The 27,680-nt window shown below is 43.7% G+C and overlaps 1 protein-coding gene across 7 annotated transcripts in view; it reads left to right on the plus strand.

The window, feature by feature from the left end:
• The first annotated feature begins 706 nt into the window (after positions 1-706).
• Positions 707-27,680, plus strand: part of TEX10 (testis expressed 10) — a 133,238-nt gene continuing 106,264 nt past the window's right edge. Inside the window, exons 1-5 of one of the 7 annotated variants that reach the window (XM_073332516.1) lie at positions 1,127-1,178; positions 2,235-2,353; positions 8,449-8,637; positions 10,680-11,389; positions 20,512-20,758. In XM_073332516.1, coding sequence (XP_073188617.1) covers positions 8,458-8,637; positions 10,680-11,389; positions 20,512-20,758 — 1,137 coding nt within the window. In that variant the 5' untranslated portion in view covers positions 1,127-1,178; positions 2,235-2,353; positions 8,449-8,457. Of the gene's footprint in view, positions 1,179-1,462; positions 1,726-2,234; positions 2,354-8,448; positions 8,638-10,241; positions 10,281-10,679; positions 11,390-20,511; positions 20,759-27,680 lie in introns of those variants that run through there. The other 6 variants (XR_012157406.1, XM_073332519.1, XM_073332515.1 and 3 more) reach the window with 6 other exon arrangements.

Consider the following 27,680-nt stretch of genomic DNA (forward strand, 5'->3'; position numbering starts at 1 on the left):
GGCAGGGAGCCTGCCTTAGCCCCACTGTGGCGCCGACTGGAATGTTAACGGCCTGGTCAGCATCTGCCAGGGTCCCTTTTCGGCCGAGCATGCTGGTCGAAAACCAGACGCCTGGCAACCCTACGCCCTGTCCTGCAGCCGGCCAGTACACTCTGTGACTCTGGCCTGTTGGCGAGAGGCCCAAGAGGGATGGACGAAAGCAGGGCTTGGCCATGTGCTGGGGCTTTAAGAATGGCTTATGTGACGCTGCCTTTTATTTGCCATCTGGGTTCTGAAGCCCCAGAGAAACATGGCGGCCGAGATCTCGCTGCCCCGTCCATTCGCCTCCGCTGTGAAGAGGGCAGGCGCAGACCGACGCGGCCCGGCCCCGGGGATATGAGGGGGGCTTTGCCGCCCTTCCCCTTCGAGCCGGGCACGCGGAGAGTCTCGCGCCGCAGGGAGGGCAGAGCGCGCACCGGTCCCGGCCCGCCGGGACTCTCCCTCTGTGACTGTGGGCTGCGCGCATCCCGGCCCGGGGGGCTGCGTTGAAGGGGCACGTCCAACTCGGCAAAGAGAAGCCGCGCGGCTGTGACGCAGACGTTCCCCTGTGAAGAAACTGCATTTACAGGAAAAGGAGGACTTGTGGCACCTTCCGGACTAAGCAATTTAAATGCTCAGATACATTGGTTAGCCTCGCAGGTGCCACAAGTCCTCCTTTTCTTTTTGCGGAGGCGGCGGCGGCGGCTGCTCTGACACCTGGATTTACAGGTTCCGACATCAATTTGGCGGGAGTTCTCCAGAACCAGCGAAGGGGCTCCGGCTCCGGCTCCGCCTTCCGCGTGCTGGGCGCCTTCCCGCCGCCTCCCTTTCGGGCGCCCTCCGCCAGAGGGTTGTTTCCCCGCAGCACCCCGGCATCGGCCGCGACGCTCCGGGAAGTCCGTGGGAGGGACGCGGCCGCTTGCCACCGGCTGCTGTTGACGGCGGCGCGGCCCTAGGGCCCCAGAGACGCCCGCGGATCTCTCGGCTTTAGGGCGCCGCCCAGACCGGAGCGGGCGGCCGCTCTTCCCTCCCAGCTCCTCTCTATGGTCGCAGGTCCCAGTTCCCGCCGCCCACTCCCGTTCGTCACGTGGGCAGCGGTTTCCGGCGGGGACTCGCCGCGGCTGGAGCCGGGAGGCGGCGGACGCTCGCCGCGTGGGTCGGTGAGTGCGGTCCGCGTGGGGCCCCCTGCGCCCCCCACTCCGGGGGGCCCCGCGCATCAGCCCCGCCCCCTCCCGCCGGGTCGGTTTCGGGGAAACCGGGGATTCGCGCCCCCGCCGCTGCCGGGGGCGGTTACACGGCCCCGGGCTCAGCCCCCGCCGCTCGCTGCGGGCCGGGGGTCCCGCTCCCCTCCCCCGCTCCCCAGCGGAGCCCCGCAGCGCGGGGCGGGCGTGACACCTGGGGGCGCTGCCCCGGGGCCAGGGCGGATTCAGCCCCCCCCAGCGCCCCGCTGCAGAGGCGGGGCAGGGCACCCCCCGGGGGCTGCTTTGAATCGCTGACAGCGAGACCCGCGGGCGCGAGAGCAGCCCCTGCCGGGCACCCGCCTCTGGGCGTGCCGGGGCGCGGTGTGAACCCGTCTCCTGCCGGCTGAGGGGTCCCCACTGATGCTCCCCGAGGCGCTGATCCTGGGAGCTGCCCTGGGCGGAGGCGGCTGCTGCCCGCCCCCGGGAAGCTGGCAGGGTTGGGGCTCAGCTTTGGCGCTACCAGCAAGTAAGAATAACAATAAAAGCCCGTCTCGCAGCGAGCCTAGCTGTGCTCCGTTTCTGAGCTCTGACGCAGCGGCAGCAATAACTCAGCAGTAACTAACTGTCTGATAACTAAAAAAGAAAAGGTGGGGTGGAGAGGAGGCAGCACATGGAGCAAGGAGCTGGAGGTCCCCGCTTCCCATGAGCCGGGTAGGGAGCCTGCCCCCAGCCCTGCCACCTTCCCCACCCCCTGGGCCGCGACCCTCCTCGATCACCCACGGCACCCCGCCAGGCCGCACCCCTCCCCTCCAAACACCCACTGTGCCCCCCAAGCCGCTCCCCTCCCTCATCCCAAGTTTTATTCAGGGGTATATAGTAAAAGTCATGGACAGGTCACGGGCTGGGAATTTTTCTTTTGTGCCCATGACCTGTCCATGACTTTTACTAAAAATACCCATGACTAAAACATTGCCTCAATTATCAGCTATATAAGGTTTGGCCAGATAGAGGCCCTGAGACTACCTGTTGTCCTAGGCTTGTTGCAAATGGTTGAGTTGAAAACAGGAATTTCTACACTTCCTGTCCTGCTGCTCAGAAAACTGCATCAGCAGAAGTGGATTTGACCAGCTCTTACCGTTACTTCTGCAGCAGGGGTATGAGAGCTCACCTTTTCATTGGATAAACTTTCTTCTGATAAGTTTATGCCAGTAGCATACACTTTTCTCAAATTATATATATAACTCAAAAACTTTTTAATGCACAGTTAAAAATCACAATTGGCCAGGTTACACGCTGTGGAAGCTTTCCTTTTGTGATTTTTAACTTGCAATGTTAATGTTGCATTCCTATACATTTAATTGCCTAGCTTTCTTTTAAAAGTAGGTGTGGGAATGACCCCTACGTATATGCGCTTCCTTGTGGTATAGATACATTTCAGGTAAACTGTGTGCGTATCAGCTGGGCATGTCTTTAACTACACGAGTAACAGGTATGCTCGTCAAAGACCACATAGTTTATTAAAATAAATTTGTTAGTCTCTAAGGTGCCACAAGTACTCCTTTTCTTTTTACAGTTTATTGGGGATTCTTTTATGGTGTTCTTCACACAATGCACAGTCAACCTGTGGAGCTCCTTGCCGGAGGACGTTGTGAAGGCCAAGACTAATAACAGGGTTCAAAAAAGAACTAGATCAGTTCATGGAGGTTAGGTCCATCAGTGGCTATTAGCCAGGATGGACAGGGATGGTGTCCCTAGCCTCTGTTTGTCAGAAGCTGGGACTGGGCAACAGGGGATGGATCACTTGATGATTACCTGTTCTGTTCATTCCCTCTGGGGTACCTGGCATTGACCAATGTCGGAAGACAGGATACTGGGGTAGATGGACCTTTGGTCTGACCCAGTATGGCTGTTCTTATGGTCTTACGTATTCACAAGAACTGCGCTCCAGTTAGGAGAGATCCCAAGATGTGCTTGAGGACCTGCTCTCCACACAAAAATTTGAAGTTTCTGTCCTGCTGGAGAATCCAGTGTATTGCTCCCTCTTGAAATCTGACTTATTTAATCTCTCCCCACTTAAAAAAAAAAAATGTAAAAACTTATTTTTTCAGAGGTATTTTTAAGTTACTACCACAGTTGCTGTAGTGTGTTTTTTTGTTTTGTTTTGTTTACTCACCTTGTTTATGAATTTTTTGAGGCTGGGATGTTCTTTTTATTAGTTAATGAGAATTGTTTTGATGGTGGTGGCACTTTTGCAATGGAGCAGTCGGGGTGGAGCTTTGTGAATAAAATTATTATTTGGGGATGCAAAGTCTGAATTGTGAGTGTTATATAGTGATTAACTAGCTTTCTTTTAAAAACCATCTGAGGAGTTGAGGGGAGTAGAATGAGTTTGGGTGCCCGGCCATTTGAAAGGAGGGTTCAGGTTAGGAGGCAGCACTAAGGCAAACAGTTGTCTCCGTATTTTGGAAAAAACTGCTCATTTAAATAGCTGTAATTGTGCTGCTTACAATGTAACATTTTCTTTTGCTGTGTATGCTCAATCTTGCATTTTTATACAGTAGAATCTCAGTTACAAATACCTTGGGAATGAAGGTTCTTTGTAACTCTGCACAAAATGTTATGGTTGTTCTTTCAAAAGTTTACAACTGAACATTGTCTTAATACAGCTTTAAAACTTTATTATGCAGAAGAAAAATGCTGGTTTTCCTTTACTTTTTTAGTGGTTTACATTTAACATAGTACTGTACTGTATTTCCTTTTTTTTTTTTTGTTTGTTTGTGTCTCTGCTGCTGCCTGATTGGATACTTCTAGTTCCAAATGAGGTGTGTGGTTGACGGGTCTGTTTATAACTCTGGTGTTTGTAATTCTGAGCTTCTACTGTAATTTTATTTTGGAGGAATTTTTTTCATTTAATAGAGCACCTGTTCATTGAAAACTGTCAATTTCGCAGTTAATCTGTTTCTGAGTTACATTTTTTGTGGGTGTGTCATAACCATACAGCTAAGGGTAGCCTAGAATTCCTCCTTACCTGTAAGGGGTTAAGAAGTTCAGATAACCTGGTTGGCACCTGACCAAAGGGACCAATGGAGAAAGAAGATACTTTCAAATCTTGGGGGCAGGAAAGGGGGAATTTGGAGGCTTTGTTGGTGTGCTCTCTGGGGAAAGCAGAGAGGCATCAGGTCAAAAAAAACCTCCTTCTCCTATAAACCATCCTGTACAAGTCTCTCATATTACACAGAGAGTAAGTAAATAAGGCAAGGTGCGTTAGATTACCTTTTGTTTTCAGCTTGTGAATTTTCCCTTTGCTAGAGGGAGATTTATCCCGGATTTTCTGTAACTTTAAAGTTTTGCCTACAGGGGAATCCATTGTGTTTTGAATCTGTAAATACTGTAAAGTATTTACCATCCTGATTTTACAGAGGTGATTCTTTTACCTTTTCTTTAAATAAAACCCTACTTTTAAGAACCTGACTGATTTTCCCATTGTTCCAAGACCCAGGGATTTGGGTCTTTGATCATTTTGTAACCGATTGGTTAGGATATTATTCTCAAGCCTCCCCAGGAAAGGGGGTGTAAGGGTTTGGGGGGATTGCTGGGGGAAGAGGAACTCCAAGTGGTCCTTTTCCCTGGTTCTTTGTTAAATCACTTGGTGGTGGTGGCAGCATTACTTAAACCCAAGGTACAAGGGAGAATTTGTGCCTGGGGAGTTTTTAACCTAAGCTGGTAGAAATAAGCTTAGGGGGTCTTTCATGCGGGTCCTCACGTCTGTACCTTAGAATTCAGAGTGCGGGAGGGAACCCTGACAGGGTGCGAGGGAAGACAGTTAGCATTTTTCTTCAGTGCAAAGTATATATTTTATACCCATCCTCCACTCTCCTTCAGAAGTAACTTAATGGATTGTCCTCAAACTTAAACACCTCTAGGATGGAGAACAAGCATAATATATTTCATTCCAAAGGATGATTTAAAAAAAAAAAAATTGTTGGTGAGTAAAAACAAGCTGTTCTAACAAGAGAAAAATTTGCACCATAACAGCAGTTGCAATCAATTACTGCTATATGGTTTGTGATTACATAATGGAAATTATATTGGAATGCATTTATGCATGCCCAGAGGCAGATAAAGATGAGCTGAAAATCAAAAGCTTGTAAGATCTTAGAGCAGGGATCGGCAACCTTTGTCATGTGGCCCACCAGGGTAAGCCCCCTGGTGGGCTGGGCCGGTTTGTTTACCTGCCAGGTCCGCAGGTTCAGCCGATTGCAGCTCCCACTGGCCAGGGTTCGTTGCTCCAGGCCAATGGGGGCTGCGGGAAGCGGCGTGGGCCGAGGGATGTGCTGGCTGCTGCTTCCCGCAGCCCCCATTGGCCTGTGGGAGCTGCGATTGTCCGAACCTGTGGACACGGCAGATAAACAAACTGGCCTGGCCCGCCTGGGGGCTATCCTGGCGGGCCGCGTGCCAAAGATTGCCGATCCCTGTCTTAGAAGCAATATGGGTATAGATGCTACCTGTTTAGTTTGGGACCAAAATGTAAGTTTTGTAAAACCGTTTAACGTGAATAGATTATTTTTTATTGAAACAGGATTTGTATTTCAATATTCTCATGTATTGCTGTGAACTCATACACAGCATTGAGCTAGTACATGAGAATTGAAAGTCACAAACTAAAATGTAGCTTCTAAGTCTCGTGTTAACTGTCCAAAAGAAGTGAAATCTGTCAAGTGAATTGGATTTAAAATTTTCATTTTTAATTATTCTGTGTGGATGTGCTATTACTAACACAGGCAAGGGGTTTAAGAAAGATTGCCCTGACAGGCAGGATGTGGATAAATTGGAGAGAGTCCAGCGAAGGGCAACAAAAATGATTAGGGGTCTGGAACACATGAGTTATGAGGAGAGGCTGAGGGAGCTGGGATTGTTTAGCCTGCAGAAGAGAAGAATGAGGGGGGATTTGATAGCTGCTTTCAACTCCCTGAAAGGGGGTTCCAAAGAGGATGGCTCTAAACTGTTCTCAATGGTAGCAGATGACAGAACGAGGAGTAATGGTCTCAAGTTGCAGTGGGGGAGGTTTAGATTGGATATTAGGAAAAACTTTTTCACTAAGAGGGTGGTGAAACACTGGAATGCGTTACCTAGGGAGGTGGTAGAATCTCCTTCCTTAGAGGTTTTTAAGGTCAGGCTTGACAAAGCCCTGGCTGGGATGATTTAACTGGGAATTGGTCCTGCTTTGAGCAGGGGGTTGGACTAGATGACCTTCTGGGGTCCCTTCCAACCCTGATATTCTATGATTCTATGACAGTATACATATAAAACATAAAGTTGCAGACTTTACTTTCTCTTCTGGCAAGAAAATATGCCTTCCGTAAACAGAGTTACAAGTGATGAATTTTGTTAGAAGTTTTTATATTTGGTCAGCAATATCCCAGTTTTCTTTAATTAAAAAAAATCCCTTTGGGTTTGTTAGTTTAATGGTGAATTTTGTGTTTCTGTGTGTATCAAGTTTCCCCAAAATCAATATAAATATGGAAAATTTATGGTGGCTGGGATTTTGCTTGTTCTGGCAGATACCACAACATCTAGTGTAATGATTTCTCAGGTTCTTAAGGTAGTGGTTGTCAAATACAGGACTAATTCTATACATTTAACTACAATTATTATGCATTTTCTGATTTTATAATCTTAAAAACAAAACTTAAAAACTAAAGAAAAAATAATTCTGAATTTCTACATTGTAGGTTAATATCTCAAATTGAATGTAAGATTAGTAGAAAATCTTTACTAGAATATTTGATTTGATTACTAAACATTTGAGTACTTTTTTGGCAAGGTCCAGTTATTTTTATGAAACCACTTAATGAACCCTGATATTTATATATTTTTATTTCAGAAACTGAATATTATACTGGTATGAAGTCTGGGATTTGCTATAGTATAATTATTGCTAAAGTGAGTCTTGGACTAGTGCAAAAAAACTGTGCTAAACTAACAATCCAGTGAAAGTTTTATGAACTGATCCCTTTGAACTGCCAGCATTAAGACATGAATACTACATACCACTGAATTTTGGAGGCACTCAGATTTCGAATAGTATAAATCATTATTTTTATCCCAGGAAGGCTGAGAGTTATTGGCCCTTAAAATCATATAATGACATCTTGCTTTTTATTTTTCTGCTTGAATCCTGACATGATTTTAACTGCCACTATCAGGACCCATTACAGCCAGACATCAGTGCTTCATACAATCAGAAATCTTAGAAACAACTTTCATCTGGTATAGAATATTAATCTATTGGGTTGTGGTATCAGCTGCTAAAATTCTGTTAGTTCTAAAGTGGAGGTATGGTGCAGTACACAAGATTATCAGAATGTAGGAACCTTAAGGTGCAGTGTTTTGTGATTTGATAAAGCTAGAAGCAGTGTGTCAGTACAAATATGTTAAAGCTTTGATTCTGAACTAGAAAGTGTCTCTAAAAATGGCATCATGGGGTTTCATTTTTTCTCATTGTGTACCTAGGTTAGGAAAATTTATGAGCATTTTATCTGTGCTGGTGCATCTGCATGGCTGCTAGTGACAGTACAAACTATAACATAGGCAGGGCACAGACAGGATTTTTACCACCACATTACCTACACCCTGTCTATCACTACAGCTTCTGCTGTTGGTAGCAATGGTGCAAAAATGTTTATACGCTTTCCTAGAGGAAAGCCAATATGCCTTGACTTTTCAGTCTTTTTATGTTTATTTTATTTATTTTCTCCTAATTACCATTGCTGCAAACTTAACCTGTGGTTTGAGAGTCAAGCAGCCAGGTTCTTTCCTTTTCACTCATTGCGTTAGCAATGAAAGTTTTGTAGGTCAGATTAGGGCCTCAATTACACTTGTGCAATCTGGTTGTCTTATTTGTGTTGTTAGATGTGCAGCTGGTTGGGATTTTCTGACTGATGCACAAATGGAATAGAACCCTGCTCTAGGAGCTGCATTGACTTTGCAGTGCTAACATGAGTAAAAAGTCGTAAAAAATGTGCTGTTTGTTGGGAAAGAAAAGCAGATTTCACTCTGAATGCAGGTAGGGAGCAGTTATATTGCTTAAGAAGGTGCCCTTCTTTGTAAGTCTTTTTCAGATCTGAGCCATACTTTAAGGAGCAATAAACTATTCCAGAAGCCAGTTCTTGAGAAGAATAGACATGGTTTTACCGTAAGTTATTTGATTGCCCGTTGTTTAATTAACAATTTGAACGTCTCTCTGCAGAGCTTCAAAATGACTAAAAAGAGGAAACACCAAGAGGATTTCCAAAAGGTGAAGCTAAAAGTTGGAAAAAAGAAGCCTAGACTAGAAAATGCAACTGATACAAACTTCAAAACGAAGGCCATACATCTTCCTGAACAGCTTAAAGAGGATGGAATACTTCCCACGAACAATAGAAAACTTAACATAAAGGTATGGTAAGGTAAAAGTTTCAGCAGTGATTTGACAATTTATTATGTTTTTTAACAAAGGTTGTGTTTGAGCACTGTCTCACTGACCTTGACCAAATGCTGGACTATGGATACTTGTGAAGTTTAGATAGTGGCTTGGGTCTTTGGATGAGCTAATAACCTAAGGCAGAGATTTTAAAAAATAGGAGCCGGAAGTTAAATATTGTTTAGGAAGCTTTAACTCAAGACACTTGTTTTTTAAAATCTTGGTGTTATGTCATTAGTTTTTCATTAGTTTGTCCAGAGGCAGAAGGTTTCAAAAATAGACTCCTAAAGCCATATTTAACTTTAGGTTCCTGTTTTTCTTCATTTTTCATCTGCGTGCTATCCCCTCTCTAAGTCCATCTGTTGCAACCTGAAAGGAACTGCACCTTCATGATCTATCAAAGGCATCTGTTTTTGGCTCCTGGCTCTTCAGAGGTCACCTCTCTTGGGTAGGGATCTGTCTCTATCTCTTGACAGGGGTTTTTCCAGGCTGTAGTGTTTCCCGCCTACACTGTGATAGCCCTAATAAGCCAGACCACCTAAGCAGGCTTTCTCTGCACATTGCTTTCTCTCCAAAGGCTACGAACAGCTGTAATTGCCAGCAGTACAGGGTACCACACAGGTCTTTCTAAGCAAATACATTTGCTCTTAATGTGAAGGCATTACAGAGAAAGCATTAAAAACAATAAAAGAACCTACACATCTGCTAAAAAGCTTACCAGAGGTGACCCCAACTCCAACCTGGGGTTCTGGTAGGTGTCAGTCCTTCGAAACACATAACTGGATTTTCCCCTGGGGTTACAAGTTCATAACTGTCTCAGATTCAGAACCAGAACTATTATGAGTATTCAGTCTTTCCTTTATATAGCTTAGGCTTATGATCTTGGTCTCATGTAACAGGTGATCAGCATGCAATGGCCACTCTTCAGGGCAATAACTTCATAAGACTGTGTTTTTGCATAACTGGACATAGGGACTGATGGTGCAAAAATGTATTTGCATTGACCTCCCCTTAGATCAGTGGTGGGCAACCTGTGGGGTGCATGCGGCCCATCAGGGTAATCCACTGGCGGGCCGTGAGACAGTTTGTTTACATTGACAGTCCACAGGCATGGCCACCCGCAGCTCCCAGTGGCCGTGGTTCACTGTTCCTGGCCAATGGGAGCTGCGGGTGGCCGTGCCTGTGGACAGTCAATGTAAACAAACTGTCTTGCGGCTCGCCAGCGGATTACCCTGATGGGCCGCAGGTTGCCCACCACTGCCTTAAATAGTCCTCAGGTCCTCATTGACCTGCCCTTAGCTAATCCCCAGGAAAACCAGTTAATACTTTTTGTTCCAAAAGTCCATTCTTGTCTGACACATTGTTCAATATAGTCCTTTTAATCAATACAGTCCAGCTCTCACATCTGTCACCTTTTCCCCTTCTAGAGGTTGCATACAATTCGAGCCACAATAATTCGTAAATGATTCTTTTAATATATTGGACTCCAAAGATACTTAAATTTAATTCAGTACGTTCTCCAAAGTACAGCAATTTTCTGCAATATATCTGTCACACCACCTTCCTTTCCTTGACTCTAGCTCTCCCACTGGAGGAGATGAGGGGCCACCTTCAAAGAAGTAAGTCTGCTATGGGTAACTTAAAAGCAGCTGTGCAGTCATAGCTGGCGTACTCCAGCTCTACTCCGCAGGTAGAAGTGGGTAAGAGAGAGTCTTGCTTGCTATTATTAATTCAGGAGGCACACAGATGTTATGATTATGAAGGTCATGTAAGTACCTAGATAGCAAACCATGAAATTATTGCATACTTCCTGTAATTAGGAAGGTAGGTGACTTGTTGGCTGTTATGCTCTAAAAGAAAGCATTTTTGGATCTGAAATTATTAAGCTCTTGATATAGTCCATTAAAACAGTTTCTATACCTATTAAGTCTTTTAAGAACAGATTAATACTAGAAAATGGGTCAGTTTAAAGTTTTTGAAGGAATAACTAGTAAATGTGTCTCTCTCTCTTCTTGTAGGATCTGCTTTCACAGATGCATCACTATAGTGCCGGAGTTAAGCAAAGTGCTCTTCTTGGGCTCAAAGAACTGCTGTCCCAGTATCCATTTATAATTGATGCACACCTTTCAAATATACTAAGTGAGGTGGCAGCTGTATTTACAGACAAGGACTGTGGTGTCAGAGTAGCAGCAATCCGGCTCCTTCAGTTCTTGGCTCCAAAAATCCGAGCCGAGCAGATTGCTCCATTTTTTCCTTTGGTAAGTGCCCACCTCTCCAGTGCCATGACTCATATCAGTGAAGGAATTCAGGAGGATTCTTTAAAGGTCTTGGACATCTTGTTGGAAGAGTACCCAGTCCTCCTTACTAATCGCTGTAGTATATTGCTGAAGAATTTTGTAGAGCTTATTTCTCACCAGCAGTTGTCAAAAAACCTGAAAAGTAGAGAGAAAATATCCTGGATGCTGTCTGTTAACCCTAACCGCAGAGTAACTTCACAGCAATGGAGGCTGAATGTACTGATCAGATTCAAGAAGTTTCTCCAAGCATTGGTAGATGGTTCCAGTGGATCAGAAGAAGATGAAGAGATCCAGGAGCAAAAGGAGAACTCCCAGTTCATGAGGAACTCAGTATGTATAAGCTGGAAGGAGCATGCCAGTAATCAGCAGCACATCCAGCTATATGAAAATGGTGGGTCACAACCAAGGATCAATTCAGCATTCAGACTAAGGTGAGAAAAATGTTACTTGTCTGATAGTTTCATTGAGTCAATTCTATATTTACAACTAAGCTAATATGAAACTGTTGTATGTTGTTGCTGCTGAGCCACAGGTGTTCATTTTTGTTCTAGGACTCTAGCGAGATTTATATTAGATCATTCAGTGAGATGGGTTATTTTACCACAACAATTTGATCAGGTTATGGAATATGAAAATATAGAAGTATTGAGCGATTGATAACCATACTCTATGTCCATTATGACTCTCTCAGTGCTGTTTTTCATTAACCACAAATAAAATGGTCATTTATACCACTTGTTACAAATTTTCAGTACAGGCCATCCTTCCATTACATCTTCCATGCAGATGGAACACCAGAGCATTATTTTTTACTGCGTATAAATGGAGAGTGTGAAGGCAAATCCCTTTTTAGTAGTAGAAGTTAAGTGTACTGGCCCAGAGAGCGTCTCATGCTTTAATGATGTGCATATTCTAATGTGATGTAGACACATTAACTTCAGGCCATGTGATCAGCACTTTTTTTTTTTTAACTGAGGAATTTTGAAGGCTCAAAAAGTTAACCTGTCTTGACTGTAACTTTGATCTCTTTTCTCCAACCTACAGTTTCTTTGCCTGAACATAAAATCTTTCATACTATCCATTTTATAAATACTGTCTGGCTGTCTGAGGTGTACAACTATGTGGCTATTTGGTATAATCACACAGGTCACTTATTTTGAGGTGTCACACAGAATTGTCAGTGCGCACATGCTTTTCATCAAATTACCAATTTTCTAGATCAGTTCACTTATAGATAAAATGTGACTTCTTGAAATATGATTTCTTTAACTGACAAAAATTAGTGATGAAAGTGAAAAATAACTTTTTTAATGTATGCTTATTAACAAGAAATAGAAATAATTAACAGATACCGAGAAATGGACTTAATTTTACATTTATGAAAAAACCCAATTGTATATTTCTAGTCCTCTTCCCTAGTGACCCTCCCTACACTAGACAAAAAGCCTTGCCCCACTTTGTTCATGCAGTGCCTGTAAGACAGTTTGCATCCACACACAAATGTCATCCTTGGCATTTTATATTCATTGTAGCATTCATAGAATGAACTGCCTGAGAACAGTAGTACTACCTACCTCTTAGGTAGCACCTTTCATCCATAGATCTCAAAGCAGTTTACAAAGGAGACACGTAGCATTATCCCCATCTTATGGAGTGGGGAAACTAAAGCACAGAGCTGAAGTAACTTGCCCAAAGTCATGTAACAGGCCAGTGACAGAGCTGGGAATAGACCCCAGGTCTCCTGAGTTCCAGTCCAGTGCTCTATCTACTGTATATCTGATTGAACTACAGGAGGGTATAATGTGTCTTTCCCCTGTGCAAATTCAAAGGCAAAGCTATTAGCTGGTCTTCCCATCTCCACTGCCACGTTTTACCTGTCAGTGACTGTTCTGTGCTTCCTGCCATGGGGGCAGATCAACAGGAAGCACCTTATTTGCAATGAGTACTGGGAATTATATGAAGTTAACAATAGTGTGCAGTTGATTGCCAGTATCCGCTTCTGTAAGCTAGCAAGTAAAAGAGTTCAACAATTTTCTTGATTTCCAATAAAATCTGCTCCACTGAAAACTTTGATTGAGTTGTAAGCTGGGCTGAGCCAGTGAAAAAGCCCTGCTTGGATAATGGAGTGCAAGTCAATTCACATGGAGTCAGAACTAGCAGGTTTACGCCAAGATGTGTCAGAGGCTTGCCAAATTGTGCACTGAACGCTGTCCATGCAATGTGAGAGCTGAAGATGCATCATAACAAAGACTGAGAAGATACCTGAACATGTGGTCCAGCTGAATTAGCTGCCCTTTCTGTGAGAAGCTGGATTTCAGTAAGGAATCCAGAGAGTCGCTGATGTGAGCGAGCATGAGGAAGAGCCAGCAGATTACCAAGAGGAGATGTTACCAGAATCTAAAGGATGGCTGGCAAAGGAAGGTGATGGCAGCAAAGTCAAGTTACTGGGAAAAGAAGGGCCCTCCTCAAAAGGTATTGAGATGTATTTCATTTGATCACATTTGGTGGTTGTTTTACTATGTGCACTGGGGGATTGGGGGGACCTGGGGAGTGAGATAAATAGGACCAGTCCATCTTGTCTTACTGGCTACAGTCCATCTTGTCTTACTGGCTACAGCCATGATTGCTAAGAGTGCAAGTTACCACTAATAAGGGTAGAAGTAGTCTGGTGCTGGAGATCGAAAATAGATGACTAGATAGTAGTTCTCAACCCGGGGTCCTGGGCCCCCTGGGGGGCTGTGAGAAGGTTTCTGGGGGTCCTCCAGGCAGGGCCAGTGTTACAGTCACTGGGGCCCAGGGCAGAAAGCCAAAGCCCCACCATGCAGGGCTGAAGCCTGGGGCCCTACCACCCGGGCTGAAACCAAAGCCTGAGCAACTTAGTTTCGCGGGGCCCCCTGTGGTGTGGGGCCGCAGGCAGTTGCCCTGCTTGCTAACCCATAATGCTGGCCCTGGCTTTTATATGCAGAAAAACAGTTGTGGCACAGGTGGGTTAGGGAGTTTTTATAGCATTTGGTGGGCGGTGGGGGGGCCTCAGAAAGAAAAAGGCTGAGAACTCCTGGACTCAAGCATAGAGCCCTTCTCCCTGACCACTTTTTCCTGCCCAAAATATCACATTAACCTGGAGGCTCTTAATCCTGTCATCCCCAATTCCATCTCTTTTAGCTCTGCAGTCAGTTCTCGGGGCTTGTCCACGCTTACTGGAGGATCGATGCTGCGGCGATTGATGTATCCATGGTCGATTTTAGCGGGTCTTCAGTAGACCAGCTAAATCGACCGCCAATCGCTCTCCCGTCGACTCCTGTACTCCACCTGATCGAGACGAGTAAGGGGAGTCTCCTGTCGATGTCATGTAGTGTGGACCCCATGGAAAGTAGATCCAAGCTATGTCAATTTGATTTACACTATTCACGTAATTCAAATTGCATAGCTTAGGTAGACTTTTCCCTTTAGTATAGACAAAGCCTCAGCCTCTGCTACTACTGTTGCTGCCAGGAAAGAAGTAACTTCTAATGGGAGGGAAGAGAAATGCCTGGGATTCCTGTGGCTCCTATTCTTCATGGACAGTCTCAAAATGGCCAACATAAATGTTTAACACACAAACAATATTAACGTCCTCCTGAAAGCTACATCTTTTTATTGCACTAAATCTTACAGGCAAGGTCAGTGGTCCAAGATGTTACTCATTGATATAATACTTTTATTACCCATGAGAGGCATCAGTGCAGATAGTGCAAATAAATTTATCATGTATTTTAATCTTTTGCTGCTCTGACAGCGGGGGACAGCAAAATCTCTCAGTTGGCTACACTTCTAGCTTTCTGACAGCTTTCTTATCAAAGCAGTCGCTGTCCTGGACATAAAAAACAATAACTTGCACACAGGGTGGAGAGGGGGGTGAGATATTAATTGCTGCCGTGTCTGGTACAGTCTGCTATTTTTATTTAAACAAAACAAAACCTCACTTGCCACCAAACTGAGTACCATACATACCCCATAACTGGAGTATTAGCTTTTGAAATAACTTATAATAGGTCCATGTTTGTTCCCTATCTCTTCCTCCCAAGTGCTCCAGGCAAGAATTAAGCTTTTTACCTTTTAAAAAAAAAAATGTAATGCATACCTTGTCTTAGTGATCACTGAGTATTAATATTGCAGATGGGCTCTGTGAAGTCTTATCTGCATACTGTTTAGCTTCATTCCAAAATGAGAATATTTGAACAGTTCAAAGCCATAATTTAATGTTCAAATTTGCCTTTTTCTGATTCTTCACTAGGTTTTGCTGATACTTATGAAGTTGTAGTTGCAATGGATGAGGAATTGATTGAAATATCTCCTCTGCGAAGATTCCACTTTGTCCCACCAGATTCATTTTTTAGGAGGTCAAGAGCAGAGAAATGAAATCCCCTGACATCTTGAAGAAGGCAATGTCGCGGGGTGGGGGGATCTTTGAACTACAGTTGGAGCTAAAGAGGAAAAATAAGCTGCAGCTGATTCAGGAGGAGGAGAGAAGGAAGCTGCAGAGGAAGTTGAAGGAGACTGGATTGCAGGAGAAGACTGAGACGGACCAGGCAAGAGAATAAATGGAGTATTAGATGTACATCAGGTGGATGAAGATGGAAAGCTAAACTCAACTCATTTGCCAAATCATTAGGGCTTCTGTACTGCCATTGGCAATGCTCCCCAAGGAGAGGCGTACATATCAGCCTGATGTTGGTTTCAAACAGCCTTATACAAGTGACTTGTCTCTTTTGGCATTTGCAAATGGCTCCCCTCTTGCCTTGTGTCTCCACTAGACTCCCTTTACCCTCCCTCTGCTAGGCTTTCATCGTCCTCTTGCTGCTCTGATGACACAGATCAGTATTATGCGCATCTATAGAATCTTTTTTCCTTGAGCTCCATCTTAATTTTTTGTTTTATTAGAATCTGTCTTATTTATTAATTAAATAGTCTACATTCTATTAGAAATTATTTGAATGCCTAATAGTGACATAGGACAAATAGTAAATAGTGCTTTTACCACCCAGTCCCTTTGTATCCAAGTGTCCTATAATAACTACCTTGTACAAGGTAAACAAGATGAATTGTTACAGTAACAGTTTTTCCAGGCTACCTTAGCATTAAAATATATTGTAAGGACTATACATTAGCAAAGTGGTTAACAATTTCACTGACATGAAACACTCATAGCTCCCATATCCCTGTATAGCAAAGTATACTGCAATAGTCAAATGTCAACTTTACAGACTACCCTAATCTTTGCGCACTGTAGCTTTTGTTAGCTGTGGAGGTCTGTTTACACCTCTTTTGCCACTGAAGTTGCACAAACTGGTTGAGCATATCCTGGATCTACCAGTTTTTCTTTAAATGGCAGTTATGCTGGACTCTTGCCCACGAGTTTCAGCAGCTGAGTACAATATATCTTTCTGTTTTCACAGTTCAGTCCATCTTGCTTTCACAAATGTTGTGAAAAGTCAGGCTATTGAAATAAGTGGATGTATTCAGTCAGTGTTTTTATTACCGTTTAACAGGAACCTGGAGGAGCTTGCTTTCAGGTTTTTCAAGGGCACATTGATCTACCATTCTGTGCTTGGTGATGTGGTAATTAAAGCAATTTGTCTCCATAATGTGAGTAAAATTCAACAGACTACTGCAGTCTAGCCTTTGCAGAGAGATTGTAAAGTGTTATTTCTGACTGAGAAGTAAGTATTCCAGCCAATTATTGTAATTCTAGAATCCCAGCACAATGTAATCCCATCACTGCACAGTATCCATACCACAACCTTATCCTACAGTTTGGATAAGGCTCAGGTCGAGAAACTAGACAGACCTTAATGTGAGGTTGCTTGCCCTGGGACTTCTGTTGGAGTTCCTCTTGGTGTGCCAGATGCTGTCATACATACTTTGCTCACTGACTGTAATCTAAAGGTCTGTAATCTAAAAGTAGAATAATAATGAATTCCACCCACCACTGTTTGACTCTCCTCCTCAGTGTGATCTTTCCATAACAGCCAAACATAAGACATTTATTCTAATATAAACTGGGACAACTCCTCTGAGGAGAAGTTCATGCCATCAGTGGTGATAATAAAATAGGAATATTGAAGATATGTCTATGCTTAAACAGCTACAGCACTTCAGTGTAGACACTCACTACAGTGACGGGAGGGGTTCTCCTGTTGCTGAAGTTAATCCACCTCCCTGACAGGTGATAGCTAGGTCAATTGAAGATTCCATTGACCTAGTGCTGTCAACACCAGGGGTTAAGTCGGTATAGCTACATCTCTCGGGGGGTGGATTATTCACAACCCTGAGAGACAAAGCTGTGCCAATGTAAATTTCTGGTGTAGACTAGCTATGAGATACTTACACAAGATTCACGTATTGTAACTATGTTCTTATATGGACCCCACTACTAAGTTCTTTAAGCTCCCACAACCATTTTGGAAGTGTTCTGGGAATGGTAGATAGGTGCTTTTGTAGTTTCAAATGTCTTAGGAAACAAATGCAGTGTTTTAAGCAATGTTCTGTAGACATTAAATTGTGCAAATAAAAGTGGTGTAACCAGCTTTTTCATGTAATCTCTATCGCTGCAGTGGTTCACTCTCCTAGTTTACATGCACTCTTAAGTTTCCTAGTTGCTAAGAAAGATCCTCTGGTGGTGCCTCTAATGCTTCTGCATATAATGTTCCTTAGAAATAAAAGGAAACTGATGTGGGTTGTTAATTTTACTCTTGTGGATGTAAGTGCTGTGGGAAGTGGCACTTGAAAGTCTGGGTGGGAGACTTCCAGGGAAAATAAAAGAGAGAAACCTAAAAAATATAATTTCCCTCTGCTGCCTTGGGTGGAAAAAAAGGCGGTATTTTTCAGGGCAAAATATCCTGTATGCATCTCTTACGTAGCTGGTTGAGGGAAAAAACAAGCCACGGTAATGTGATCGCAAGCCTCATTGAATGTTGTTTATCTATACCTGGGTTCTAAAGATTTTGACACATGCTTCATTTCCTCTTTCTTGGCTTCTTTCTTTGTCTGCTTCTCTCCTTGCTTGGTTATTTTTCACTGTTCTTTCTCCTCCCTCACTGTGCCCTTGCTGCTGAGTGGGAGTGTGCACTACTTCTGACCCCTTCTCTTCTTCCCTTTATGTCTCTTGCTGTCCTCCCCTCCCCGCAAGGGATCGTGCCTGGTAATACACAATTATTATGGAGCAGTAACTTTAAAAGATTTCAATCTGCTGTGCCTGTTTAGTATATGCCGTGGGTTGTACCATAGGCAAGCCTTCTCTGCAGAGTTTGGCTAATTGTAGAATTTTGAAATTACAAATGTGGCCAAGGCAAGTATTTTTTTTTTCAAACTATCATAAGTTATTTATCTTATTGGGTGCACTTTAGTTTATTGAGATTCTAGAGAGATTATTATAGTTATAGTGTTATTTCCATTTTTAACTATAGGGACTTTCACTGCAGCTGGAATGAAGTGAGCCCACTAATTATCAAGTCAAAGTAATGTACACAAGTTCAGATTTATAATGGGAGTTGCTTGTCAAGTGGGTTGAAAACCAGACTGATAATGGGATATGGTGTCCAAAATCATAGGATGAGGGCATTATTGCTCTCCAGAGAGTTCTCTTTCGGGGGGCAGATGAAACATGTTGCCTGTATATTTGAATATATTTGAAAATACTTTCAAATCCTGGTTCTTCTGAGATTGCTCTGTTTTAGGAGCTTTGTAATTTTAAAATATTTACTGGTTCTCATTTGTGGGCGCATAACTCCCACTGAATTCCACAAAAGTTGCATGAATGTGTCTGAGGGAAGAATCTGGCCTCCTGTGTAGTGCATATACCATATATACTTGTTCATAAGCCAAATATTTTTGGTAAAGAAGTGATGCATCAAAGAGCGGGGGTCGGCTTATAAATGGGTCTACACCAAAATTTGATGATTTTAAACTCTATGAAATCATTGAATTGAATATCTAATACATTGTCGTTTTGTTCACCTGGAGCATCTGCAGGCATGGAGCCCCTTAGTTTCCTGTGGCTGCGGTTTGCCGTTCCCAGCCAATAGGCAGGGCCGGCTCTAGGTTTTTTGCCGCCCCAAGCAAAAAAATTTTTGGCTGCCCCCCCTATTTTTTCCCCATGCCCCTTCCCCAAATCCCCGGCCCCGCCTCCTCCCCCAGGCGTGCTGCATTTCCCCTCCTACTCCTCCTTTCCAGGCTGGGAGGGAGGGGGGAGAAGGGGTGTGGCGGTGCGCTCAGGGGAGCAGGCGGAGTGGAGGTGAGCTAGCGTGGGGAGGGCCGCAGGAAGTAACCCCAGGAAGTAGCCGGGGTGGGGGGTAGAGGAACTGCTCCCTGCCCCAGCTCACCTCCACTCCACCGTTGCCTCCTCCCCTGAGTGCTCCAACCCTGGAGCACCCACGGAGTCGGCGCCTATGAGGGCCGGCCCTGGAATGCTGCCCCTGGAGATGTGCCGCCCAAGCACGTGCTTGCTTTGCTGGTGCCTAGAGCCGGCCCTGCAAATGGGAAGTGCGGGAAGTGGCGCCACTTCCCGCAGCTCCCATTGGGTGGGAATGGCAAACCAGGGCCACTGGGAGCTGAGAGGCTCCTTGCCTGTGAATGCTCCAGGTGAACAAAACGTCCAGACCCGCCAGTGGCTTACCCTGACGGGCCAGGAGCCGAAGTTTGCCAACCCCTGAAATATTGGGTTGGCTTATGAAAGGGTCATAGAGTTTTTACCATTTTTACTTATCCATTTTGGGGGAGTCGGCTTATAAACGAACTGGCTTATGATCGAGTATATACGGTAGATCTTTTAGAATACAGACAGGGTGTTAAGGGAAAATGCCCTTGGATATTCTAGCTCACTTAGAGAGAGAAAATATGTGGGACATAGTTTTTCTTTTTGAATCTATTATGCTAAAATTATACCATTTCACTTTCTTGATAGTTTTATTCTAATCTTATTTTCACATGAATCTGTAGTGGTCAACTGCCAATTGTTACTCTCTACAAGAACAAAGCATGTAAAACTGGCTGAAGCATCAATGGGTTCTGAAACCTTGTTTGCACTTTTGTCTGCATTTTTTTTTTACCTACTATTATTGTAAGCGAACCCTAAGATTATAATAGTTGAAAGAGATTAGATTTTTTCTCTTTTTCAGTTTGTAAACTCTCCTTATTTAATAGCACTTTGTTTACAATCAGTTTTAATTATTTTTCCTCTGCAATCATTTCACTCTGTGTGGATTTTTCACGTAAACGGGGGAGAGGAAAACATTTATTTTATTTTTATTAAGTAAGTGTGATTGTAAAGGCACAAAGATTGGCAGGGGAATTTGGAAGCAGGTGTAGAACTTTAACTTTTCTTCTAGCTCAAACTGACAACATCTCATCAAAATGAATTCAGTGCACTGTTTCAGTTTTTTAAAGCAAATAGTTACTTTTTAGCTTAATATATTAAAAGCTATCATATTGTGCAAATACAGTGCAGTGAAGGTGGTCCACTTCTCTTTTTAATGTAATGCTCTTTATCTCTGATTTTTTTGCTTTTGTGGTTTAGGTCCCTGGTAAACGTGACCGACAGAGTGGAAAAAGGCCTGTCCTCTGCTGAAAATTTAAAAGGGTTTATTGAGATAATAATTCCAATATTGATTGAGTGCTGGATTGAAGCGTCTCCTGCACAACTTGCTGCTCCCATTCTTGGAAATCTTTTGGAACCTGAATCTCAACAGCTAATGCAACAAGTGCTTAGTATCATATACTTGCTGTGGAAACTCACAAAGCAACATGACGAAACACACAAAATGGTAAGAGAAAGGAGTAATGTGATCTACAGCTTAAGCACATAAGTTAAATTTGCTCTGACTATAATTTGGTGACTCTTTATGATATAAGTGAGGAAAATAGTTTTTAAAATAATGGAAATAAAAATTTAGTCCCAAGTCTTGAACGTGATCTTATGGAAGTATGAGTTTGAACTTTCTCATCCTTTAATCTAGAAAAGTAGCTATCAAACTGTGGTCTTTCGACCACCATTGATTTACAGGTTTCAGAGGAACAGCCGTGTTAGTCTGTATTCGCAAAAAGAAAAGGAGTACTTGTGGCACCTTAGAGACTAACCAATTTATTTGAGCATGAGCTTTCGTGAGCTACAGCTCACTTCTGATGAAGTGAGCTGTAGCTCACGAAAGCTCATGCATTGATTTACAGAATCCTTCCTGGCACTCTGCAAGGCAAAAAGTTTTGAGATCGAAGCAGTGGAAGATTGGATTGTTGGGAAGGTATATGGTTCTGTGAGAGCATCTTTGATTCTCCAACTTTTCACTCTGCAGACAGCTCTGTAGGACAGTGAATCATTTTTCTGAGCTGTAGTAATCTTGAGAAGCTGGAGAGGCTTCATAAAAGAAAACAAGGTCTCAAAGAGCCACAGAATAATCATGGTGTGAGGTCCTTATGTTGCTTTCCGGTATTTGCAGAGTGATGTCATGACTCTCAATTTTGAAGATAATCAAAATTACAACAAAAATATTGCAAAGCAGTGTTGAAATGTCTTGCCTTTGTTATTTGCAGCTCCGTGCCTGTTCACCAAAGTAACTTCTTTTTTACTTCTGCTACACACTTCTAGATTCTGCAGCATGGTATAGGGATGTCACTTTTCCCATTCCCTCTTCCCCTTTGGCTGCTGGGACGGATGGGAAGAGATATGTTGGCAATTCCTTTCCTAACATCTCTGTAAGAGAGTGCAGGTTGATTTGCTGAGCACTCTCTATGCTGCTATATGTTCCAGACAGCATGGGTAGCTGTGTGTCTTTGATCAGCTGTTTTGCTCCTGAGATCAAATGGAGTTGGAGTTGCTCTTGTTGAAACCATGGACTTCAAGAGATGCACAAGATGAGAAACAATGCTGTAAAAAGTGTGTGTAGTATGTGTGTGTGTATATATTACTCTCTTCTGTACATGTCACAGTTCAGGGCAACTGCAAGTGTATTTCCCCTCTATGGTCTAGCAAGGGCACCTACTCGCAGGTTACTGGCTCCCCAGCTGTCATCTCTTGGGCAGACACACACGTCTCTCCCATTCCTGACCTGGGTATTTCCAGGCTTCACAGTTCCTTGCCTACACTGACTTCCCCAGCAAAGTCAGACTGCCTAAGCAGGCCTGCTCTGCTTTTCTCCGCAGAGGCTGTAAATGATGCAAATGCTGCAGTGATAATTTACCAAACAGCTCTTTCTAATCAAGTAAGTGTTTTCTTAAGAAAAAGCATTATAGAGAACACATACCGAAAACAATAAAAGCATCTGCACGCATGCAGACTAGCTTACTAGATATCACCTCAACGCCACCAAGCGCTCCCGCTGGTGACCAGTCCTTCAAATCACATCAAGGTTTTTTTTTGTGGTCAAAAGTTCAAACTTGTAGTTAGCTCAGAACAAGCATGCCCATGAATCTGTATGTCACTGTCTTATCCTTGTTTTGGCCTCTGCTCTTGTCCTCCTGTAGAAGGTGATCACCAGACAATGAGTTTCTCCTCAGGGTGCAGCTTTGAAAGGTTAGGTCCAGAGGAGAAAACTTACCTCGTCCCAAGTATTTCCTAGGAATCCCACTTAACTTTTTCTAGCATGTTATTTCAAAGAGAACTTTGCTCAAAACACTTCTCAGGGCTTACATTAGCCATGTCTCTTCTTTAGAGATCTTACATACAATTCCACATACTCATTTGTATTTTGAATACAATGAACTCCTAAGATCATGAAACTTAATTCAGTAAGGTTTGACCAGAATATTGCAGGAAATTCCCATATCTGTCTTAATACTTAATGTTTTATGATGTTACATTGTGAGATTTTTCCACAGTATGAAGGAAGTTGAAGATAAAACTATTATTTTAAATCACAGTTGGCACTCTTGTTGCAAATTGCATTATAAGACTGCTTTCAGGGGTTAGTTTGTTTTAAATTACACAGGGTTGAAACTAGCCAAAAAACCCGTTAATTTTAATTAATTTTCTTCTATAAAATTTTGTCATGAATCAAAATGTTTTTATTCAGATCATTGTCTGTCTGAAGGACTCTCTGAATTGACACACCAATGTTCATGGGATTGATTTTTATTCTTAACTAATACTACATCTTAGTTACTATGTGAAGGAACTAACCATAAAAGAGCTATGCTGCATTTCTCTTTTAGGAACTCAATTATACTAGCTTTCTTATGGTTGCAGTGGTCACTAGAGTGCCATGGTATTGACAATTGTATAAAAACTTAGATGAAACTGTTTATGTTATGTCCTGCTATTTTCAAGTGTTCAAAACTTCCTTGAAACTTACCGTTGGGGCAGAAACATTTCAGAACTTGAGGATATTACATTTTTTTTTAATCCTTTTAAATCATGGAGTCAGAATGAGAAACGCCCTTTTTTCTTTACATATTGAACCCATGCAAATGACTGAATTTTGGAAGCAGAAACTTTGCATGTAAATAGTCCTTGAAAAGTGGTGTTTTGGAGAAATGGTGAAGGTGCAGAGAAGAACCACTAAAATGATTAGAGATAGGGCTGGGAAAAATGCCTTCCAGTGAAATTAAAGGAGCTATAAGTAGTTTCTCAAAAAGAAGATTGAGGAGATGGTTTGAATAGTGTATAAACACCTTCATGGGCAGAAAATACCAATAAAGGGCTCCTTATTATGGTGGTGAAAGGCATAACAAGGACTAATTGCTGGAAGTTAAAACCAGATAAATTATAAGTGGGGCTCGTGACATCATCTGTTAAGGTTGCCTGTTACTTACTGTTAAGACTCTGTTTTCAGTTGCTTATAATATTGCATATCTAACTGTTTGGCCTTCAATTTTCTATGCTGGATGTCTCTCAAGTTGAATGATTTTTGGAAAATTTTGGCTGAAATGGTTCAACGATTTCTGAGAATCAGACTAGGGCAAATAACATTTTTTTTTCTTCAAGGAGTGTCCCTGTGGGGGCTCCACTTTAGGTGTCTTGACGCCCTGCGCTTGTAATCAGAGATTTGTGGTAGCAGTGGCCAGTTGGGCTGTGCACACACTGTACCCATCTCATGCCGCACCGATCAGCAGCGCCCTCTCCTACTTCAGAAAAAAATAATAGTAGATAATTCTTGGTGGTGGTGTTAGCTTAGTTGTAGTTAGCTTCCCTATCCCCTTGCCCTACTCTAATTTCTTTAATTGCACCAAAAAAAATTTTTTTTTTCCCTTTTACCTTTCCTATCTCTTTGGCAGTTTTAGCCTCAAACAGGGTTTACTCCTTTTTTTTTTTTTTTTTTTTTCTCTGAGGGCTTGTCTTCACTACCAGGGTAAGTCGACCTAAGTTATTCTACTCCAGCTACGTGAATAACGTAGCTGGAGTCAACATAGCTTGGGTCGACGTACCCCAGTTTCTTCATTGCGCTGCACTGGTGGGCGACACTTTTCCGTTGACTTACCTTAGTCTTCTCGGGGAGCTGGAGAGCCAGGGTCGACCGGAAAGCACTATGGTTGATTAAGTGGTTCTTCACTAGCCCCACTAAATCAAGCGTCGATCTCCCCATAGTGAAGACCCAGCCCGAAGAAAACTACTCTCTCAGGCATGCCAGGTTCACCTGGTTTTAAATGCTGCCTGACTCGCAGACTCACATTACTTAAAAGTTTCAGAGTAACAGCCATGTTAGTCTGTATTCGCAAAAAGAAAAGGAGTACTTGTGGCACCTTAGAGACTAACCAATTTATTTGAGCATAAGCTTTTTCATTGTTCTCAGATCCAAGGGTTTGGGTCTGTGGTCACCTATGCAAATTGGTGAGGATTTTTACCAAACCTTTCCCAGGAAGTGGGGTGCAAGGGTTGGGAGGATTCTGGGGGGAAAGACGTGTCCAAACTACGTTTCCCAGTAAACCCAGTTAGTTTGGTGGTGGCAGTGGTTATTCCAAGGACAAAAGATAAAATTAATTTGTACCTTGGGGAAGTTTTAACCTAAGCTGGTAAAAGTAAGCTTAGGAGGTTTTCATGCAGGTCCCCACATCTGTACCCTAGAGTTCAGAGTGGGGGAGGAACCTTGACATGGTGGCAGAGTGGTGGGATTAACCTGAAATCATTTTGAGATGAATTTGAGATTTTTTGAACTAGAAATACAGATTTTCAAAAGGAAATTTTTTTTTCCTTTGGGGCTGCTGGAAGGGAGGTCCAGAAAGCAGCTGAAACTGAAAGCAGCTTGTTTTTTCTCTGCTTTGGAGCCAGAGGAGAGACAAAAGGGGATTATCTTTGTGAATTGCAGGTTTTCTTTGCCTGGAGGCAGGGTACTTAACTCCTGCAGGGAAATTCACAGTCTTCCAAACCAGGTTTTTTTCCCCCCCTAAAAGTAAATAGGGGGGGTGTTCTACCCATTTGCCTGGAGACAAAAGTGGCAGGGGCTTTTTTTTTTTTTAGGATTTTGATTTTTTTTTACAAGGAGCACAAGTTTGAAAAGGAATTTTTTTTTTCCTTTGGGCTGCTGGTAAGCAGGTTTCCAAGTAGTTGGAGGTTTTTTGCTTTGATTTGGGGCCAGAGCAGAGACAAGGGAATTGTCTTTTTCTGTAGGTTGACAATCACTATCAGAGAATAGGTATTCTATTCCAGCACAGCAAAATTTTACAGCCAAGTTTTGTTTGTTTATTTCTAAACCTCGGGTGTAAAGTTAGTTAAAAAACAGAGAGGTTAGGATGACAAAATCCACGGCTCGACAAAAGCTGGAATTAGCCAGATTTCAGGCTAAGGAAAAACAAAGGGAGCATGAAAGACAGATAGAACTCATGCGGCTGAAGAAGGAGGAGAAGGAAGAAGAGAGGAAGCATGTGGAGGAGGAGAGGGAAAAAGAGAGGAAGCATGCACTGGAGATGGAGAAGGTAAAGGCTCAGCAGAATATACCAACAAACCCTAGCAATCCTTCTCCAGGTACCACTCCCCATCCCAGAAAGTTCCCCACCTACAAGGCAGGCGATGATACTGAGGCCTTCCTAGAAAACTTCGAAAGGGCCTGCCTTGGGTACAACATCTCTACTGACCAATACATGGTAGAGCTGAGGCCACAGCTCAGTGGACCCTTAGCTGAGGTGGCAGCTGAAATGCCTAAAGAACACATGAACGAGTATGAACTGTTTAAATCCAAGGCGAGAGTCATAATGGGGATAACACCCGAGCAGTCTCGTCGGAGGTTCAGAGCCCTAAGGTGGAAACCAGACGTGTCATTTACCCGACATGCCTACCACATTGTGAAACATTGGGATGCCTGGATATCAGGAGCAAGTGTTGAATCTCCAGTAAATTTGCCCTTCCTAATGCAAATGGAACAATTCTTAGAGGGTGTTCCTGAGGAAATAGAAAGATACATCCTAGATTGGGAAACCCAAAACTGTAATCGAGGCAGGAGAGATTGGAGCCAGATGGGTGGAGGTGGCAGAGAAGAAGAAAACTGGTCGCAGTTGGAGCAGAGATCAGAAGGGACAACCCCAGACCACACCCTATCACCGGGGGCTGCCCAAAGCCCCACCTACCTCCCAAAGAATCCTCCAGACCCCTTATTGTCCCACCACCCCATTCTCCAGGAACCCACCTCGCCCCAGTGACCCGTCAGCTGGATGATGTTTTAAATGTAACGAGCTTGGGCATGTAAAGGCCAACTGCCCCAAGAACCCCAACAGATTACAGTTCATTGCATCGGGATCACATCAGAGGTCTGCAGGCCCAGATACCTCCCAGATACCCTTGGAGCGGAGGGAAACTGTGAGTGTGGGCGGGAAGAATGTCACCGCATGGAGGGACACCGGAGCACAAGTATCCGCTATCCATGCTTCCTTAGTGGACCCCAATTTATTCAACCCAGAGATCCAAGTGACGATTCAACCCTTCAAGTCCAACTTTTTCAATTTGCCTACAGCCAAGTTGCCTGTCCAGTACCAGGGCGTCAGGAACGTGGACTTTTGCAGTCTATGATGATTATCCCATCCCCGTGCTGTTGGGGGAAGACTTGGCCAATGATGTGAAGCGGGCCAAGAGGGAGGGAATGGTCACCCGTAGCCAGGCTAAACAAGCCGTGAGGCCTAGCTCTATTCCGGAAACTTCTGTCAGGACCCAGTCAGAGGTGATGGACCCGTACCCCAGGCCAATGTCTGCAACAGCAGTAGTGGATCCAGTCCCAGAACCGGAACCAGCGGAACAACCAGCACCAGACCATTTGCCAGCACTGAATCCAGTACTTGCAACCTCAACACCAGAGGGCCCCACCGAACCTGAACCGGCAGCAGCCCATAACCCTACACAAGAGGCTCAGCCGGAGCCTGAACCCCAACATAGTGTCCCAGCGGAGAGCGGTTCACGGTCACCGGAAACAGCCCCATCCCCTACATTGCTTCCAGAGGGACCAAGCATAGGTCCACAATCCAATGAGGAACTGATGTCTCCAGCATCAAGGGAACAGTTCCAGACCGAACAGGAAGCAGATGAAAGTCTCCAGAGAGCTTGGACGGCGGCACAGAGCAACCCACCACCTCTCAGCTCTTCTAATCAATCCAGGTTTGTTGTAGAAAGAGGACTTCTATACAAGGAAACTCTTTCTGGTGGACACCAGGAAGACTGGCATCCTCAGAGACAGTTGGTAGTTCCAACTAAATACCGGGCCAAGCTCTTGAGCTTAGCCCACGATCACCCTAGTGGCCATGCTGGGGTGAACAGGACCAAAGACCGTTTGTGGG

This window comes from Lepidochelys kempii, chromosome 2 (assembly GCF_965140265.1).
Source record: "Lepidochelys kempii isolate rLepKem1 chromosome 2, rLepKem1.hap2, whole genome shotgun sequence".
NCBI classification, from domain to species: Eukaryota; Metazoa; Chordata; order Testudines; family Cheloniidae; genus Lepidochelys; species Lepidochelys kempii.